The sequence below is a fragment of the Martes martes genome (genome assembly GCF_963455335.1).
Source record: "Martes martes genome assembly, chromosome: 8".
NCBI lineage: Eukaryota > Metazoa > Chordata > Mammalia > Carnivora > Mustelidae > Martes > Martes martes.
In genome coordinates this window covers 64,918,974-64,940,708 of record NC_137895.1, presented here as the reverse complement: position 1 = coordinate 64,940,708, position 21,735 = coordinate 64,918,974, and the positions used below count along the sequence as shown (strand labels likewise).

Here is a 21,735-nt window from a genome sequence, read left to right as displayed (position 1 = left end):
ATTTCCACCAAGCTGTTACTGGAGGTCACCTCCATTAGCCAGGCTACAGATTCGTCCCCATGCAGACTTGAGAATTTGACTTGGTCTCCATGGCTCAGAGAGATGGCCTCTGATTTGTGCTGGCTTCAAGGGAATGATGTGGAAGACTGGGAATGAATAGATAGATTGGGAAAAAACTGTGACCTCTACTAAAAAAAGGAAACAAGCCCAACAAATAAACAAAAAATAGCCCTGAAAGCCCCATACTGGGAGGAGGGGACCCTCTACTGCCTAATGTCTATTCTCAAAGATATATCATTGTGGAGGTCTGCGTGGCAAAGTCAGGTGTCACTAACCCCCCTCTTTTTCCGTCAGGTTTTACTTTTACAAGAATGTCACAAAATTATAAAAGATATAAAAAAAATTGCTTAGAATGTTGAGACACCCTGTGAGAATGTAATAAAGAATCAATAACAAATAAATTACTCTTAAATAAGATTCAGTGGTATTTCCTCTGTAATGCAGGGAAACCACATTAGAGGACAGTGGGAAAAGGCCAGCTCTTTGGCATTAATTCCTCTCCACAATCCAAATTACACTGGCTGCTTTCCTGATCCATATCCCTTCTGCAAGTCAACAATTTGACATATAGTCCGTAGGAGTCATAATGAGAACCCCAAGAGCATTCTCAGCGTATGGTTCTCCCGGTGCATAAACACTCACTACTGATAAAAAGAATGGAACAATAATCCTTTGTGGTTTAAATATTCTTCCTCTCCACTATACATAAATTCTAACAGAGTGATTATCTTCAACACAAAGAGTAAGAGCAAATTAGTTCACTTTATCTTCAACACAAAGAGTAAGAGCAAATTAGTTCACTTTAAAGTTCACTGTTAAAAAGAATTCAACACCACAAAGAATTTATAGATTGTTCTCTACATCATGTAATATAAGCTCAAATGCATTCCTAGTGAATAAGGGTATGAACAGGAGGAGCTGAAGGCGAAGCACAGAATAAGACATATTCTACATTTAAATTCTCAAGGATCCCAACCATATTCTTTTATGATAAATAATAAACTACTCCTTGAGGTCTTACATTTCTTATACTATGAAAATGGGACCGATCAGAAACAACCTCTAAATTCACCCTGCTGTTTTTTTCTACAGAAAGAAAGCTTAAATTCTGCGTCATAGCCCTCCTACTCAATCCAAGACAAGAACTTGTCAAAAGTCAAACATCTGGGTGCCTGGGTTGCTCAGTGGGTTAAGCCTCTGTCTTCGGCTCAGGTCATGATCTCAGGGTCCTGGGATCGAGTCCCACATCGGGCTCTCTGCTTAGCAGAGAGCCTGCTTCTCCCTCTCTCTGCCTGCCTCTCTGTGATCTTGTGATCACAGAGATCTACTTGTGATCTACTTGTGATCTCTGTGTCAAATAAATTAAAAAAAAAAAAAAAGTCAAACATCTACTCTTGGAACTGCTTCCCAGCAGGAATACTCCCAAGTTGACATGGAAGTAGCCTGGAGGAGTCTGAAATCTGTAATGGCATCTCACTTAACTTACTTATATAAGGAAAGAATGTGTTTTTGTTTTAAGTGTAAAAATGTACAAGAACAAAATGTTCAGAGGAGGCCTACAGAGGGTGGGGGTTGAGGGGCAGGGTGGGGATTGGAAATGACATACCTGCTGTTTTATTCATTACATGTGTTAATTTTTAGCTTTGTAAAGTCAATTATTTAAATATTAATGAGGGGCGCCTGGATGGCTCAGTGGGTTAAGCCTCTGCCTTCAGCTCAGGTCATGATCTCAGGGTCCTGGGATCCAGCCCCACATCAGGCTCTCTGCTCAGCAGGGAGCCTGTTTCACCCTCTCTCTCTGCCTGCCTCTCTGCCTACTTGTGATCTCTCTCTGTGTTGAATAAATAAATAAAATCTTTAAAAAAATATATTAATGTAACAGAGAAGTGTCAATACAACTGTAACAGGGTAGATGACGTTCCTCCCCTCCAGAGCCCTGGTTAATAACAAGATAGGACGACAGATAAAGAAAACCAGACTCAACCCAGGCTGTCAACACAGCCAGAGGCCATGCAGAAGAAGCACAGCAGGAGAGGGGAAAATAGGCAGAGGCTTAAGAAAAGATGGAGGCTGAATCCTGTGTATGTGCACAGACACACACACTCCATCATCTCTTTGGCTTCATTTTACTCGGCTCTCTACCTCTGGCCCACTTTATTCCAGCCACATCAGCTTACTTGCTGTTTTGTGTACACCCCAGTACTTTTCCTGCCACAGGGCCTTCGCACTTGCTTTCCCTCTACTTGAAATGCTCTTCTCTAAATAGCTATACAGTTCCCTCCTTCAATTCCTTCATGTCTCTCCTCAAACGTCACCTTATCAGTCAATGTTCGCAAAGAATTTTCAAGATGAAAGCTATCACCAAAGAGCTAAATCTTACTATTGCCAAAGCAGGAATGCTTTGTTAGTATTTTTCCTGATGCATTAAAGGGATTTTGGAACAAATTCCATGAAAGAAAGAAAAGAAGTTTCCATTCATTAATCTTGTTATCAAAGATACTCTGGAGAGCGCCAAGGCTTGCCTGTGTTGGGGATGCACTGCCATCACAAAGGTCCATATTTAGTACACCTCACCAAGATGGCAGCCTATGGGTATTCAACACTCCCTTTAGTCAGTTGGGAGGGAGTCCAAGAAAACTCTTACTGACATACCAATCCAGTACTCTACTACATTTTCTCCTGTAGATTAATAACAATAGAGCAGGCAGTCCAAACTATGAGCTAAGGCCAGATTCTAAGAAAACAAATCGACCCCCAAACACTTCATACTCGTATTGTGTACGGTCCTTTTATAACCTTAAAAAAATAAAGAAAAAAGGCTCTGCATACCGGTAACTAGCTGAACAGAGTTGCTAACTTTTTATGCCTTTACTCATTTAGATGATATACACTCAGCAACAAACAATAAAATTTAGATGATAAATACTGTATGCAGCAACTCCTTGATGCTAGAAATATGGCAGTGAACAAAACAGAAAAAAATCTCTGTCCTCATGGGGCATACATTCTAGCTAGAGGGAAGAGATATTACATAAAATAACAAAGTTCACAGCATTTTCGAAATTGGAAGTAGAGTGAAGGAAAGTTAAAAAGTTAAAAGGGAAAAGAGTGGAGGGCAAATGATTACATTTTAAATAGGGTACATATGGGAGTGCCTGGGTGGCTGAGTGGGTTGGTGTCCAACTCTTGGTTTTGGTTCAGGTCGTGATCTTGGGGTCCTGAGTTGGAGCTCAGCCCAGAGTCTGCTTATCCCTCTCCCTTCCATTCACCCTCTCCCCCTTTTCGCCCTCTTTCGCCTATCAAATAAATAAATAAATAAACAAAAGGGTACATATGGTAGACAGTACTACAAAGGTGAAATTTGAGCTCAAGTTTATGTAACTAATTGGCATGCTAGAGTTTTTTGAGGATGGTTATTCATTATCATACTTGACTTATCAACTTGATTTACAAAATGACTAAGAAATGGATTACTTTAAATAAGGTATTTGGAGGAAAAATAGTTTCTTCGAAATATGGTACACACACAAGTGGATATCCACCAGCCAAAAAATGAACCTGGACTCTCATACCACTACATAGACAAAAATAACTCAAAATGGATCAGTGACTCAAATATAAGCACTTAAACTATAAAACTATTAGAACAAAACAGAGTCATAAATCTTCATGACCTCAGCTTTGGCAATGGATTCTTAGGTTTGACAACAAGAGCAATGAAGAATAACAAAAAAGAAAAAAAGGAAAAGAGACTGCACTTTATTGAATTAAAAACTCGTGTGCATTAAAGGACATCATCAACAATGTGAAAAGGCAATTTAAAGAATGGGAGAAAATATCTGTTGGGAATTTAAAATCCTAAATATACAATGAACTCTTACGACCCAACAACAACAACAAAAAAAGACAACCCAACTGAAAAATGAGCAAAGGACTAGAATATACATTTCTCCAAAAAAGATACACAGATGGCCAATAAGCACATAAAAAGCTGTTCATCACTGTTCATTAAAGAAATTCAAATCAAAACTACAAAGATAGAGCTCTTCACACCTACTAGGATGGCTTTAAACAAAATAATGGAAAATAACAAGTACTAGCAAAGACTGGATATATAGGAACAACTGTATACTCTGAGAATGTTAAATGGTGCAGCCAATATGAAAAGGAGTTCCTTGAAAAGTTAAGTACATAATTACCATAAGACCTAGCAATTTCAGTCTTAGGTTATATCCAAGAGAAATGAAAACATATGTCCATAAATGTGGTAATACAGCAATGCTTATAATAGCCAAAAGGTGGAAGCAACATGAATGTCTACAAACAGAAGAATGGAAAAACAAATTACGGTGTATACATCCAATGGATTATTATTGAGCCATTAAAAAAAACTAAGTATTGATGCATGCTATAGCTTGGATGAATTTCAAAGATACTATGCAAAGTGAAAGAAGTCAAACACAAAAGGTCACATACTGTATAGTTCTTTTTATATGATATATCCACAATAGGCCAATCCATTGAGACAGAAAGCAGATTAGAAGTCACCAGGTGATGTGGAGGGGAGAACTGGGAGTGACTGGTATGGGGTATTTTTAATGAGGTGAGGAAAAGGTTTTAAAATTACAGAGAGCTGGTAGTTACACAACATTATGAATACATTAAGTATCACTAAACTGTATACTTTAAAATGGTTAATTGCATGTTATATGAATTTTTCCTTAACAAAAAAGGTTTTAGTAATTCAAAAATTTTTTTCATCAAATTTTCAGGATCACATTCTAGTATTTTATATTCAAATGCCAGTTCTGTATTCATTCCAGCCTTTAATCTCTTTGTAACATTTTAATCTTTTTAAAAATATATAGCTTTATTGAGATATAGCCCACATGTAATAGAATTCACACATTTTGTGTATATATTTTGGTGAGTTTTGGTAAACAGATGTCATTTAGCAACCACCACCATAATTAAATTTTAAAAGCATTCAACATCCCAAAAAGTTCCCTTAAGTCTGTTTATACCCACTCCCCATCCCCACATATTTTCTGTCATAATTCTGCCTTCTCTAGGCATTTCTGGGCAATTCTAGAAAAGGCAGAATTATAATAACAGACATTTTGTATGAATGGAATCATATATTATATAGTTTTATATGTCTGAGTTTTTTGTGTGTTTTTTTTTAAGGTTTTATTTTCAAGTACTCAACTTGGGCTCAAACTTAGAACTTCAAGACCAATAGTCATCTGGTCTACCTACTCAGCCAGTCAGGCGCCCCAACTGGCTTCTTTTACTTTGTAAGATGTGTCTGAGGTTCATGTATACTTTTTTATATATAAGTAAATTATTTGTTCCTTTACATTTCTGAATAATTTAGAATATTAAGTGTATCCATTTACATTTTGAGGTTACTGGACTGTTTCCATTTCCAGTTATTATGAACACTTACAAGACTCTTGTATGCTGTATGGACGTACGTTTCCACCGCCCTTTGGTAGGTATTGAGATTTGCTTATTTTCATATTTAACTTTTTAAGAAACTGCCAAATTTTTCCAAAGTGGCTGAGCTATTTTTCAACCTTCACCAATATGAGGGGCCCAGCTGCTCTACATTCTGGCCAACACTTAGTATTGTGAATCTTTTTAAATACAGTCATTCTGGTGGGTATGCAGTGATAACTTTTTGTGGCTTTAATTAGCATTCCCCGAACAACGAATGATGCTAAGCATCTTCTTACATGTTTATTCACCTTTGCATATCTTCTTCTGTGAAGTGTCTGCGAACTTTTTGCCCATTTTTAATGGGTATTTGTTTCATTACTGAGTTTTAAGAGCTCTTTAAATGTCCCAGATACAAGTCCTTTGTAGATACGTTTCGCAAATACTTTCTCCCAATCTGTTATTTGCCTTTTGAATGATTTAACATTATGTATTTTTAAAAGATCTTATTTATTTATTTGACAGAGAGAGAGAGCACAAGCAGGGGGAGCAGCAGGCAGAAGGAGAAGCAGGCTCCCCACTGAGTAGGAAGCCAGATGCAGGGCTTGATCCTAGGACCCTGAGAGCGTGACCTGAGCCGAAGGCAGACACTTAACCAACTGAGCCAAAACACCTTTTTTTAAATGGAGCCTATAGGTGGCTTGAATTCATAACCCTGAGATCAAGACCTGAGCTGAGATCAATAGTCCGATGTTTAACCAACTGAGCCACCCAGGTGCCCCTGGTGAGCAAAATTTTTAATTCTAATGATGTCCAATCTGTCATCTTTTTCTTTTATAGACTGAACTTTATGTGTTCTAAGAAATCTTTGGTTAACCCAAGTCCACAAAGATTTTTCTCCTGTTTTGTTTTAGAATTTTTGATATTATTTAATTCTTTTATTTAAGATTATGATCCACTTAGAATTAATTTCTGAGTGTACAGTATGACATAAGGGTAAAATGTCACATTTTTTTCTTTATATCTATTCCATTATTTCAGTACCTTTTATTTAAAAGACTATCCCTTCCCCATTGAATTATCTTGGTAACTCTGTCAAAAATCAATAGAGCATGTAATAGAGCTTGCCTTTGGATTCTTAATTCTGTTCTGTTTTCTACTTACTATCCCCTCACAAGTTTCAGTCACACTCTCCTGTTCCTTTACATGTCCAGTAATCTGATTAAAAACTAAGCATTGTGTATCATACATTATAGTGACCTTGTATTTCATTCTGTCCTTCTGAAACTTTCTGTTTTTACTGTTTTAATATATAATGAACTTGCCTAGACTCAAAATGAAAAATCTGTTTCTCTGTAGAGAGCTGAGATTTTGCTCAGGTTTTTTTCACCCCCTTTGCCTTAATCTCTGGGGGAATCTCCCTTGTGTCTGCACAGCTTTCTGATCAGCCAATGATTTCAACAGCGGTTATACACTGACAACTCAAGACAATGAAGCTTCCCCTCTCTATTGCCCAACCTGTGTATGGGTTAAAAAATTATTTCAAATTTGCAGGAAATCGGTAAATCTCCCCAGGCTTTCAATTTTGCTTGTGCTCCCTGGGGAGCGCCATGTTGTTCAGCAGCCAGTCATGAATGCATGTGGAGCATATTATCTCAGCCTTTCCATAGCTCTCTCATTTCCAAAAGTTCACCCTTAAGTTTCTTGCTGCTCTGCTATGCTCCCAAACCAAATCAGCTTCTAAATGGTAAACCTGTGGGTTTTTTTCACACCAGTTGGGCTGGGCAGAGAGGGGGAAGGGGTATGTGTGTGGGGGGATGGGAATCCCCTCAAGCAAGGAGCATCTTGTCCAATGCAGGAGCAGTTTTTCTAAGTAAACGTTTTCAAGTTCTCTGCTGTCTTTGGTCATTCTTGAAACCGCTGCATTTAATAATTTCTTTCCAGTTTTATACCATTCCCTTTTTTTTGAAGTGAGACTCACCCAACCAACCCAGTCAGGCAGGTAGTCATTAGTGGAAGTAGCATCGTAACCATATTTTAAGCACTTAGGAATATATTATCATTATCTCATTTATCATTACATGAAATCAAACAAGTTGCTGCAAAAATTAGTCAACTAGAGCAGGAAAAAAATTCTTGTTTGCAAACATTCAATTTCAGATCCAATTTCTACAGGGTTGGTAGAACAGTAAAAGATAATTAAGGTGGCCGTGATCTGCTAACTCCACTAAGGTCTTTAAAATATGTATTACTTACCTGGAAAAATTTAATTTTTTTGTTTTTCAGACAAAAGAGTAGATTCAATTTAGACTCAGACCACCAGGGGTGATGGGTGGAGAAGGCATCACTAAGTACAGAGCATCTGTCTTCAAATGCAAAGAGTTCAGTTGGATTTTAAGAAAATTACCTTGAAGGCTGCTAAACAATGAAGGCTCAGTAAGGTCATGACAACTGCCAGAAGGATGGTGGCTAAGTTCCGCACGTCCCATATGGTCTCTACCAGAGGAATACTGCCGACCTGCCAGTCATAGCACAGGGTAACGGGTGCAAGCAGAAGCCACACGTTGAAGGCCAAGAGGTAGGAATAGGTAAGGAACCTATGAAGAGAAGAAGAATCACTGAAACACAACTCAAGGTCCAGGATACCTTGCAAACATTTGTTTATTACCATGGTTTAATTAAATAGCATTGTACACTGTCAGTGTTATCGGAAAAGACAAGGTAAGATGGAAAGCCAACCATTTATTTTGTTGTTAAATAGATCATTCTGGAATATATTTAACAGTTATAGGCACTGTGGCAGGTGCTTGCCTTTCAATGGTGAACAAGGAAAGACAGAGTTTCCATGACATATATTCAAAAATTATCATATAGATAAATACATTACATCCTGAGATAAATGCCAAGAAGGAAAAGCTTGATGAAAATAGACAGAAATGCTGTTTTGCTAGGTACGATTCCCCGGGTAAGAGACAGACTTTTAAACTGTGCTTTATTCATAGTGCCCAGAAAACTGCCATAGACGGTAAAATATTTCAACGTGTTTATAGCAGATTGATCATACTGAATTATTTCAAAAAAAGTCAGAGCATCTGTGGTAGGGAAATGAAGTCTCTTAGTCACAAGTAAATGGGCTATCCTTCAAGAGAAGGAGGACAGCTATCATCCTATAAGGAGAGCAGAGACCTAGGGAAGGGAGATAATGAACGCAGGTGATGCTCCTGTTTCCTGGCTGTGTTTAGCCACCAAGGGAAGGTGAAAGGCATTCCAACGGACCTTGTTTCCTTCAGGGCAGAGGAAACTGAATTTATCTAAATGCATTCAGTTCAGACAAAATCATTAAGTAGTGGTCTAGACCCTTGAGTATTGCAGAACTCTCAGCACATAAAAAACTTCACCCAAACCTGTGCACTAGGAAACACCAAGCTCTAGCATGGCTTCTAGCAGGGTGAGGCGCAACCCTAGGATGACCCCAGTCCCTAGTAGAATCCTTGCCTGGAGGGCGCCTGGGCGGCTCAGTGGGTTAAAGCCTCTGCCTTCAGCTCAGGTCATGATCGCAGGGTCCTGGGATGGAGTCCCGCATTGGGCTCTCTGCTTAGTAGGGAGCCTGCTTCCCGATCTCTCTGCCTACTTGTGATCTCTGTCTGTCAAATAAATAAATAAAACCTTAAAAAAAAAAAAAAAAAGAATCCTTGCCTGGGAAAGTGCAATGCTGCCAGGAGAACTGACTGTCGGTTCTAGCCAGTGCCCGACAAAGGGCCTCTGACTTCCCTATCCTACAGCATTTTTAATAAAGGGCAGACAACTGTGAACAGGTATCTCCCATGACTCACAAATCTTTCTCAAGGACCTGAGAGCCATTTCTTTAAAATGCACTCATCAGGAAGGAAAGGGCCTCTCTCCCAGTGCTACCCCCACTCTCCCTTTAAAATGCCCAATCATTTCTGCGCAAATCAGAATGGCGCTCAGCTCTCTCCCCTGCTGCCAGCAGTTACCGAATGAAATCTATTTTCACTGTTTCAACAGATGTCTGCTGTGTTTCTGTTTGACACCTTATATGGGATTAAATAGAATAATTAGATAAATTCCTTGTCCTCAAAAAAATGCATAACCCAATATTGAAAACAAGATATACAAAATTAAAGAAGCAGAATGAGATGAGCGCCGTAATAGAACTGAGTAGGAAGGAAAGTTTAGCAGTTGGCAGATTCTTAGGGAGGGATTCTTAGACTGGCAAAGGGATTAGATCAAATCATTTCTAAGTTAGCTTCTAATATTTTACCTTGAATTCCTCTCAACAAGTAGCTATTGGTTGGGGACACCCTTCCTAGGCCTTCCCAACTGATCTTTCCTTTTCTCCTTTCTCTCCAAGGTTGGCAGTCACAAATCATCAGTGATAGCCAGGTGAGACTTAGGGATGGGGATTACTTAGTATCCTGACTCTTAAACCCCAACAGAAAAATGGGTTGAAGGACTAGGGATATTTCTTCTTCTTCTTCTTTTTTCAAAAGATTTATTTATTATTTATTTAATAGAGAAAGAGAAACAAGTGAGAGGGGCAGAGTGAGAGGAAGAGAGAATCTCAAGCAGACTCCGAGCTGAGCATGGAGCCTGATGTGGGGCTTGATGTCATGACCCTGAGATTATGACCTGAGCCAAAACCAAGAGTTGGACACTTAACTGACTGAGCCACCAAGGCACCCCAGGAGCGGGAATACTTCAGTGGTGTTTCCCAACTCTTTTCCTCTCTGTTGGTACATTTAATACAGTATTAATGTACAAATCGTGGGGTACACACTGAAAGCTTAATGAAGTCCAAGATTTATTATTTAACAAAAATCAAAACCAAAACACTGCCTCATTCCTTTTAGCCTTGGGGCTGAGAAATTGTCTCATGAGAGAATGCCAACACCATGGGAAGACAACTGGGACACTGTAGGTTTTGTTGTTTCACAGAGCTTCTCAGCTGACGTGATCTGCTTGTTAGCTCAGGGAAGATTCTCTGTGACTTGACTTTATGGAAGGTGGAATCATCAAACAGAAAAATCACAATGTCATTCAGTTACTCTCCAGGTCTTAAAAATTACCTTTTAAAAATGGTATCTCTCCTTCTTGATATACTACTAGTTACCAGCAATGATTATAAATGGCTATTAAAATTATTAAGTGAAAGCTAATAGGGTACTTCACAATGGATGGATCAGGCTAAATCAGATGCCTAGACCTGACTGACCAATTTTAACATCACAGAAAGGGAGACTAATAGCCAGATGTCCTCCTGATGGAGAGAGATGTCACCACCTATGAAGTAGTCTTGTTCCCCGAAAAAAAAGAAAAGAAAGAAAATCAAACTTGAATCTGATCAAGCCCTTTATCACCAGTTTACATCAAATATAGAAAAACCCAGAACATGCTCCAAGACACCACAGGAATGCAATGTGACAAATACAGAATGTTGCCATTCCACAGAACAAATGATGTCTGGTTCTTCCACAAATACACTGTAAGAGGGTGACAGGGGCAGGGGGGCAGGAGAGAAAAAGAGGGCACCTGTAAGTCCGATGAGACCTAAGAGATGTATCAAAATGCAGATATTGTTTAGGTGCTAATTCAAACAATCCATTATGAAAAATCACCGCTTATGAGCAGGAAAAATTGAAACATTGATTGGATACAGGATACTGGAGAATCATTGCTAATTTTTTAAGTGTGATAATGGTATTGTGGTTATACTTTTTAAGGAACCTTATCTTTCAGAAACATACTAAAATATATGCATATGAAATGCTAATCTGAGATTTGTTTTAGAATGATGGACTGGGAGTAAGGGTGCACAAGTGGGTGGGGGTATGAATGAAACAAGATCGGTCATGAGCTACGATTGTTGAAACTGGGTAATGGGTCTGTAGAGGTTCTTTATGCCATCTGCTCTACTTCTATATGTATTTATTATCCATAATAAAAACTATTTTTTCTTAACTAGGCAACAGAAATGCAACAGGAATACCTCCTTATGTCTAACGGCAGCTTGAACATGGAACAGCTGTTAAGTGCTAATGTGGATTCTTTTTTTTTTTTTTTAATGCAGGGTTAAAACTCAAGACCCTGAGATGAAGGTCTGAGCTGAGATCAAGATTAGGACGCTTAACCAACTGGGCCACCTAGGCACCCCACTAATGTGGAAATTTTATTTTAATTGCTAAGTTCACATTTGGGCCTTGCCCTGCAAATTGTCCTCCATTTCTTGTTTTTTTTTTTTTTTTTTTTTTTTAATTTATGTAAGTGATTTTCACACCCAACATGGGGCTCAAACTCATGACCCAGAGATCAAGAGTTGCTTGCTCTTCCAACCAAGTCAGCCAGCACCCTTGTTTCTTATATTTTCTTTTTTTTTTTTTTAGGATTTTATTTATTTATTTGACAGAGAGAGAGAGCCAGCACACAAGCAAGGGGAGCAACAGGCAAAAGAAAAAGCAGGCCCCCCGCCAAGCAGGGAGCCCAATGTGGGACTCGATCCCAGGACGCTGGGATCATGACCTGAGCTGAAGGCAGCCACCCAACCAACTGGGCCACCCAGGCACCCCATAGTTTCTTATATATTCTAGACTTGTAATATTGCATTGCAAAAAGAAAAAAATAAAGGATAATATTTTTTCAGTTACATCTCAGTGTAGTTATTTAGATTTTTTTAAAAAATGTTCATTATGACTTTTTAAACAGTCTATAACCCAAATATATTAAAACACTAAAGTAAACCACAGAGCTAAAAGCAACTTACCTTCCTATAACACTAGGAAAGTCAACATTAACTTACCCCCCTGCTTTTTTTTTTTTTTTAAGATCGTATTTATTTATTTGACAGACAGAGATCACAAGTAGGCAGTGAGGCAGGCAGAGAGAGAGAGAGAGAGGAGGAAGCAGGCTCTCTGCTGAGCAGAGAGCCCGATTCAGGGCTCGATCCCAGGACCCTGGGATCATGACCTGAGCTGAAGGCAGAGGCTTAACCCACTGACCACCCAGGTGCCCCTAACTTACCCCTTTTAAGACATATGTATTGTCTCCAGAAACTCAAGAGACATCACCTACCTTGTAGTGCATATGAATTCTGATCAATGTTGCTACTAAACTCTTTAAAAACTATTTGAAATACTGAAACAGCATTGGAAAATTTCTGAAAATTTAAGCATAAAGAAGCCACTTGGAATCATGCCAAAAGCTAATTACATTTTAGAGGACTAGTTGAGCTGGCTGTAATCTGCAACTCAGGCTTTATATTAACTCACTTACTATGAATTACATTTTAAACTAATCACCCTGTTTATTTCTGCTAAAATTTCAAAAATGGAATAATCTGTTGCCTATCTCTGCCCTGCTGAGTTCTCTTTTTCAAAGCAGGAGGAAAACCAAAATGAATTATTCACCAATTTTCTACCATGAATTTCTGCGAACAGGACGAAAGCCACTAGGATCTCTTGCCCGCAAAATGAAAAGGGAAAACACAGGAATTCAGCTTGAACAATTCAGTCATGAAGTTGCGTTAACAGGCCGGTGACTATGGGAGATGGAAGGGGCGGCTTTCAGGGGGCTGGCGGACATCTCATGGCACTTGCGCAAACTGGGTACCTCTTAAAATCTAAATCTTCATTTTTATCGAGAAAAAAGAGTGTTGTAAGGGCAAACATATACATAGATTCTGTTCCTTGCCTTTAAAAAAAAACGGTTTCGGCTAAGAAATAACATGAGCCTAACCTATTTCCTTATCCTAGGAAGATGCCTAGTAGAGGTACATAGGAAAAAATCATGCATTGCAAGCAGAAATATACAGCTCTTCCTTGTTTTATATAAAAATGTTACTGCTCAAAGGATCCTTCTTTCTCATTCCCCAAAAAGTCCTTCATTGTTTCGTAAATACAGGACACCTAATATACACGCACAGTCCTCTTGGGAGCAGCATTGGCTAACACCGTCCATAGACTGGCCACGGTACAAACTACCTTTACCACCACTGTGGAGCACCCCCACTGCCCTGACTCTGCCTCTAGCTTCTGGGTTTTGATGATCTGTCCTACCCATCCCTACACTGTCCACTATTTTCTGCTCTTGAAATACCACTGATGCTTCAAAAAGGTCTCCACAGTCTCACTGTGCCCCAGCAATAATGACAGGACTTTTTCAGGCATAACCTGCTTATTACCATTGTTAGCATCTTCTCCTACCTCCTATCATCTTCTCCAGAACTAGGCACAGAAAGCGGCCTCTTGCACTACCCTTCTCCATAGACAGAACATCCTCCCTGGAATTCAACAGATGTTGAGTGATTACTCTACGTACTTTTCTAGGTGCACAGGGTAGTAGCTGAACCCCTGTTCTTCAGAAGGGCATTTTCACAGCTCTGATGGTAAGAACGCATACACACATGACATGGTTGAGTAACTGTGAAATATAAAGATCAAATTTCAATGGAATTCTAAGAAATGAGAGATTAGTGAAAAATGGAGGATTCGGGGATGACGTCCTAGAATCTGCAGAATTTAAATGATGGAGATGGGAGATGGACAGTCCAGGCAGAGCCCCCAAATGGCTTCAAACTGTACACGAACAGGACACTTTTTTTTTTTAAGATTTTATTTATTTATTTGACAGAGAGAGAGGTCATAAGTAGGCAGAGAGGCAGGCAGAGAGAGAGAGGGTAAGCAGGCTCCCCCCGCTGAGCAGAGAACCCGATGCGGCCCTCGATCCCAGGACCCTGAGATCACGACCCAAGCTGAAGGCAGAGGCCCAACACACTGAGCACCACCCAGGCACCCCAGGACACTTTTTGAGGACAGTTAACAATACGGGTCATATTAGAGTACAGAATTAAAAATGTGTAATATAAAAATTTCAAAATGACTCCTGCTAAAATGTCCAAAAGGAAAAATATCATGACAGTGTTGGGCAAGGATATGGAGAAACGGGAACTATGAAACACTACGTAAACTGATAAAGCCCCTTTGGAGAATGGTGGGCAGCTTCATGACAGCACATTAAATGCACGCATGATCTAGCAAGTCTACTCCAGAGTTTATACCCAACAGCACCGCACAGAGATATTTCCCAAAAGACATTCACAACATTGTTCACAACTCTTAAAGGTCCGAAACTGGAGACAACCAGATGTCCATCTACAATAAAATGGACACATACATTGTAATACACCCATTCAAAGGAAATCTATTTGGCAATAAGAATGAATGCAACTGGGGCACCTGGGTGACTCAGTCTGTTAAGTGTCTGCCTTCGGCTCAGGCCATGATCCCAGGGTTCTGGGATCGAGACCACATTGGGCTTGCCGCTTAGTGGGAAGCCTGCTTCTCCCTCTCCCACTCCCCCTGCTTGTGTTCCCTCTCTGCGTCTCTCTCTGTCAAATAAATAAATAAAAATAAAATCTTAAAAAAAAAAATGAATGCAACAACATGGGTGAACATCATCACAGTATTAGAGAACAGAAACAGAAGATACACAAGAAAAGGAAATCATGGAAAACCATCTATAGACAAGGATAGGGTGATTGGAAGCAGGCAGGACCTGACCCCCAGGACACAGCACTGGGGCAGAAAGCCAAAAGGCAACCCCAGCTAAATGGACTGTATAGATGGCAGTCTGTCACCTTCATCCCCTTGCTCCTCCATAACAGAGTAGAAAGCACCAGGACCTTCCAGGCTTTCCAGGACCGAGGTCCAGAAGTACCACCGAACACCTGCTGCTTCAGCACCTTGGAACAGAGATGGCAAGACCATTTCTGAACACTTAGTGAAACTGGAAAAGACATCTAAATGACTCTTGCCAGCTTCTCACTGCATTTATTTTAAAGTTCTGGTGGATTATAAGAACCAATGGTCTAACCAAACCAGATCAATTAAAGGTCAGGCTATTTTGGGGTGACTGGGGGCCTCAGTCAGTTAAGCATCTGGGTCTTGATTTCAGCTCAGGTCACTATCTCAGGGTGGTGAAACTGAGCACCCTGTTGGGCTTCACACTGAGCCTGGAGCCTGCCTGAGAATTCTCTCTCCCTCTGCCTCCGCCCCTCCTGCACTGCACATGCATGCTCACTTTCTCTGTCAAATAAATAAATAAATAAATAAATACATACATACATACATACATACAAGAAAAAAATAAAGGTAGGGCTATGTTAAAAATTCCCATAAGAATCTAAATTCTTATTAAGAATTCTTATATTCTTGGGGCGCCTGGGTGGCTCAGTGGGTTAAAGCCTCTGCCTTCGGCTCAGGTCATGATCCCAGGGTACTGGGATCAAGCCCCACATCGGGCTCTCTGCTCAGCAGGAAGCCTGTTTCCTCCTCTCTCTCTGCCTGCCTCTCTGTCTACTTGTGATCTCTGTCTGTCCAATAAGTAAATAAAGTCTTTAAAATAGATATATATATATGTAAAAAAGAATTCTTATATTCTTATTAATTCTTTCCATTAAGATAGAAAACAAGAGTAAAACCAGGCTTCTCATGAACCCAAAACAAGTGGCTACCATTACACAAGGTAGCACCCTCCCTTTAGGCCACAGGCCTTCATCACAGCTGCCCTGTTCCTTTCTGTATTCCCTCCATTTCATGGGTTTCTTGGGCATCTGTTTGAGACTGAGACTGGAGCATGGCCCCCACCTCTCCGTTTCTCTTGTCCGTACACACTTGTCACTACAGTCTTCCTGGCTCTCTCTCAGGTATCCAGTCCCTGAGAGCAGCACCTGTCAGCTCGCCTCACCTTCTGGAACCAACTCTCACAGGCTGCTGAACTCCAGCCCTGGCCAACACTTCCAGTCCCATCCTCTGACAAACCCTGCCTGTCACAGCCTACTGCTAGGCCAGGCTGGGTCCCTCTCTGTGCTCCCACAGGCTCACCCAGGCACACACACTGCCCTGTCCCTGTGTGTTCATGTGTCTGCTGCACCCTGAAAGTGGAAGCTCCTAGGGGCAGGGCTGTGTCTTAGGGATAGTTATTTCCCCAGCACTTCATTCTTTAAATGGATGGATTTGGTGGGTTTTCAGAAATTAACCTGGTATCAGGGCGCCTGGGTGGCTCAGTGGGTTAAGCCTCTGCCTTCGGCTCAGATCATGATCTTCAGGGTCCTGGGATCAAGCCCTGCATTGGGCTCTCTGTTCAGCGGGGAGCCTGCTTCCCTCTCTCTCTCTGCCTGCCTATCTGCCTGCTTGTGATCTCTCTCTCTGTCAAATAAGTAAATAAAATCTTTAAAAGAAAAAAAAAAGAAAGTAACCTGGTATTAAAATAATACCTAAAAATCTGAAAATATTTCCATTTTATACTTTCATTTTTGGCCTGAGGCAAACACATAGCTTTATATGGGCCTACAAGAGATACCTGCTGGCTTTCCAGCCGTCCAGCCAGGTAGCTGAAGGGTGCAGACTGAAGATTCTGCTTTTGGGTGGCCCATTCAGCACCTAGCATGGGCTAGCTCATGCACACCATCAAAGAGTGAGGAGTGTCTGAGGAAAGACACCTCCCCTCAATGTCACAGAAGCATCATTAAAAAACTATGCCAGCCTTACATTTTCTTATTTTATATTAAACTACAATGAATACAGTGTAAATGAGAACTCTTGTTAGCATGGATAAATAAAAAAGTGAATCTGAAACATCATTAGGTCTATCTGACCTTTTTAATGTGCCATTAATACAGTTATTCTATTAGCAGAGACAGCCTCACTAGAGTAGAAAAAAAGAATTTCAACATGCAAGACTGTCAGCAACAGCTTCTCACCCATATAATCTCTTAAAAAAAAAAAAGTAAATAACACGTTCTGCAAAGAAATGCTTGGTTCATTTCTTACCTAAGGTCTGTTTCTTTCCGTAAAGCATTTAACAACGTCTTTATTTCTCTCATGGAGCACACGTTTGACTTCCACTGAGCAAACAAGTACTAACTCCTTACTATGCATCATCAAAGATTTCCAGATTTCCACAGAAGAATCCTATTGGTATACTAATGAACCACATCCAATAACATTAAAAATCCCTTAAACACGTACAGTATTTTCTAGTACACCAAGTATCAGTACAGAAGGATTAGCTGATCCTCACACAATCTCTACGAAGTGGGTATCAGCTTCATTGTTGCAGTTGGGGAACAGCCTTACAGAGGCTGTGACTCGCTCAGTGTCCCATAGCAAAAAAGATACCGTTTGCAGGCTCCACGTGGAATTTGCCACCCAATCACGCAGTCTCCCATTATCACATCTTTATTGATGTAGAGAGGAAAGACAACGTATTGAATATTGGTTCTTTGTGGAAAAGCCCCTGTCTGAGACCCTGACTTATTTCTTGAACAGGAAAGCCCAGATGAATTTCAGCTTTTCTATTAAACCGAAACAAACAAACAAACAAACAAAACTCTAGCTTTCAGTTAAAGCAGGGCTGACAAAAACTTAAAGCCAGTGTGTGATGCCTTCTACAGAATACTCAACAGATGACTTACACTGATACACATGCTTGTTAGAGCACTGCACAGCAAGAAATAGAACCCTTAAATAAAAACCTTGGGCTTGGCATTGTATTTGTTATGAAAAGCAAATTTTGTCTTGATGTTCCAGTGTTAGGCAAAAAGAAGAAAATCGTTTCTTTAATTTTTTACAACGTTCTCAGGGATTAAAGATTATAACAGAAAAACAAATGTAGGCTTAAAGGCTTATACAGTTTTCTTCAAAAAGTAAAGTATCAGTAAGTGACCCAGACTGGCAATTTCCAACAACTGAGCCCAGAGCCAGAGGTAGCAAGTGTCACCTCGCTAAGGACCTCCTTCGTGTTAGGACCTCCTAACACAAGGCCCTGTTGTTTGCTAAAGCATGAAAGGAACAGCTCATTTTGCATAGCTCATTTGAAACACATGATGCATTTAAAAATAATAATTTAAATTTGAATTCAATTTGTTCACAGTTTATTATGAAATAGTTCTTATGCTCAGGGCTCCAAGAGCTATAAATATTAGGAAGACATACTGCCCTGAGGCTGTCACAATCAAAATCTAAGGTTCTGTTTGTGCCTGTCTGAAACTACCAACTGGAAATAGAAAGAGAACAAAAGCTTCCTTAGAAGGAAGATGCTGAGTTCTACATTCACCTTAGTATTTCTTATCTTGATATTCTCCTACAAAATAATACAAGCCTTAGCCTAGATTTCCAAACAGCAGAAACAGATCTACCCACTTAAGCAGATATATTCCACTTGCTTATCCAGGACCACATCTCATGAAAATACATGATGCTGGTAAGGGGCCTTTTTATTTGTTCACTGAAAATCCCATTCTATTTATTTCCTGGACTCGAAAGACAACCATTTACAATATTATAAAGGCAATACTTCTTCCATCAAGTATATACAGCTTTACATCCTGTTCCCTTCCAATCTGTCAGATGGAAACCCAATTACTTGGGAGCAGCCACAGAGAGGGGCCTTAATAGTGGATCATTGTGTTTTCTCTTCTGCAGACTCCTGCCTTATGCAGAAGCCATAGTTAACTTGGGCTTTTGTTCTTATGTTGAATCCAAGATTTACCAGACTGAATGTCGAAGGATCACATTTCTAAAGAGACTTAGATAGGGGCGCCTGGGTGGCTCAGTGGGTTAAGCCTCTGCCTTCCGCTCAGGTCATGATCTCAGGGTCCTGGGATTGAACCCCACATTGGGCTCTCTGCTCAGCGGGGAGCCTGCTCCCCCCGCCCCCCCCCGCCTCTCTGCCTACTTGTGATCTCTTTCTCTCTCCGTCAAATAAATAAAATCTTTTTTTAAAAAATAAATAAATAAAGAGACTTAGATAAACAGGTGAGTAACTCCTGGGCTAAAGGACAGAACGAGAACAGAAGACAGAACAAGGCACACAGAAACCTCTCTCATCACTTCTCAAGGGCAGTGCACCAAAACTGGGGGAGCAGAATCTCTGTGCACTGGACCCCAGAACTGATACTCAGGGTGATTCCCAAGTGCTTTAGAGACACATGCAGGTCTGGCAAACCAGCTGGAGTAAAATCATCAAGGCCCGGAGGGCTGTAGTCAAGGCACAACTTGAGGTGTTGTTAGCATCCATGGTCTTGGGCTCTAAAGGATGTTTGTTTAGATGGGACCCAAATTCGAAGTTAGTCTTCATACCCAAAGGTGGAGTGCAGTACAAGTCCTCCCACTGCTCAGAATCAGCTGAATGAAACATGAGTTGGCGCCTTAGAAGAAACTACCCAAACCAGAGGCAGAGGAAGGCAGTGGAGGGCAGTGGGGTGGGCTCCACACACCATTTACTCCTCGCCAGCCCATCCATCCTTGGCCCTCCTCGGGCCAAGAGCCCAGTGCTTGGTCTAGGCCAGTGCTGTCCAATGGAAATACAATAAAAACATGCATCATTTCAAATTTTCTATGAGCTACATTAAAAAAGAATGAAACACGATAAATTAATTTTAGTAATATATTTTGTTTCAATGAATGTACTCAAAATATCATCTCAACATATAATCAGTATAAAATTTATCAGTGGTATATTGTGAATTTCTTCTTTTCTTACAGGATTTCATCTCCAACATCCCAGGCAGACTTTATTTATCATCACAGCACACCTCAATTCAGACTAGCCACATCTGAAGTGCTCAGTAGTAGTCTCGTGACTCGTGGCTTCCGTAGTGGGCATCACAGATCTAGACAATCACGCTGGGCCTCAGCCCCATCTTCCGCCTCTCCTATACTCAACTTGTCCTTGATTTTCAGGATTCCTGCTACAAAATCATGCCTCAATCCTAGGCTCTAGCTTTCCACTTTCCACTCTCAAATCCAATCCCCAAATTTCCCACATGCAAAATTTTCAATCCCCAAGTTGCTGAAATCACTTCCCTGGTATCTTTTTACATTTACTTTTATTTTTTGCCCCTGTTTCAGTACATGTCTCTCTTTCACCTCTGGCAAAAACTTCTGTCCTGGCCTTTGTTCCTACAGAAATTCCACATGGGATGAGAGGGATTGGAGGATCTGGACATAAAGAGAACAAAATTTTCTTAAACTGTAAAATCTTTTTTAAAAAGTAATTTAATAAAATCTAAATTTAGAACAATTAGAAAGAAGAAAATAGAGACCCTCTTGTGAGTTATATAAACAACACTATGGCCACAGCTGTGTGGGCATTCAAAATTGCAAGAATTGTGAAAGACCCAAGAGGGAAGCAGAAGAGCCAAGCTGACAAAAAAACAGAGGAGGCAGACAGACAGCCCCACAGACAGAGTTCCCTTTGATGCTCCTGGCTAAGCGCTTTACCACCTCACTAGAGAGGGACCTGAAAATCAATGCCAGCCAGAACCACAGTGCTCTATTTGTGTTTTCTGTATATTTAAGCATGCAAGTTAACCAGATACCCCACAACATAAATCCCATCATTCTCAAGGAAACATTTTGTTGCCTTTAGGAAGTTACAAGTAAGCAAAGCCTTACAGATATTTTGAAGACAAAAGTAAACAAGGCACGGGATTGGGAGGAAGCTGCAAGTGACAATGACCATCACATTTCTGGTGTTCCTAGAAGGGGATATCAGATGTGGACAACCCCCTCAGAAGGGCACCTCAATAAGGCTCACTCCTTTCCTCCAGGGGTGGGGGAAATAACCAGGACCACCATTCACTCATTCAACAATTTTCTCGAGATCTATTTTGCACCAGGCTCTGAGCCAAAGCCTAGTAAGAGAATGAAATAATGTCAGGAGTCACCAGGGCAGCTGCCGCTCACAGAGCTATGAGCGAAACTATGCAGTAGCTTAAGTCTGCTTTTAGAACACACTTCTGGCCAACTCTCTGAGACCTACTTCTGTGAAGTAGTCCCCTCTTTTGCCCTGATGTCACCCCAACCCCCTACCTGCTCCTCTGATGAACACTCACTGCAAAGCCACCAGGCTGCAGGCTCCCTCTCCCTCCCAGGTCAAAACACCAGACCCTGCATGTCAAGAAAAGAGCAATCTTATTGTAACAGTTCATGGTGGAAATAACTAAGTATACAGCTTGTGAGTGGGGAGCAGTTACTACGAGTTGTATACCAGGGAAACCTTTCTGCAAGAGCTAGCACTTAACTGAGTCTTCGTGAATGGGCTGTGCTGACACTGAGAAAGAGACAGCATAGGTAAGTAGAATGCATGGGAGCCTGTGAGGGTCCCAGGATTCTGAGGTGGTATGTGGTGGTGGTTCAGGAAACATGCTTGAGAAGGTTC

General features: G+C 40.6%; 1 protein-coding gene across 3 annotated transcripts in view; it reads right to left on the bottom strand.

The window, feature by feature from the left end:
- Positions 1 to 21,735, bottom strand: part of TMTC1 (transmembrane O-mannosyltransferase targeting cadherins 1) — a gene marked incomplete at its 5' end in the record, with an annotated part of 261,097 nt that overhangs the window by 112,888 nt on the left and 126,474 nt on the right. For all 3 annotated transcript variants that reach the window (XM_080811049.1, XM_080811048.1, XM_080811050.1), the window contains one exon: positions 7,907 to 8,096. In XM_080811049.1, coding sequence (XP_080667175.1) covers positions 7,907 to 8,096 — 190 coding nt within the window. The remainder of the gene's footprint in view (positions 1 to 7,906; positions 8,097 to 21,735) is intronic.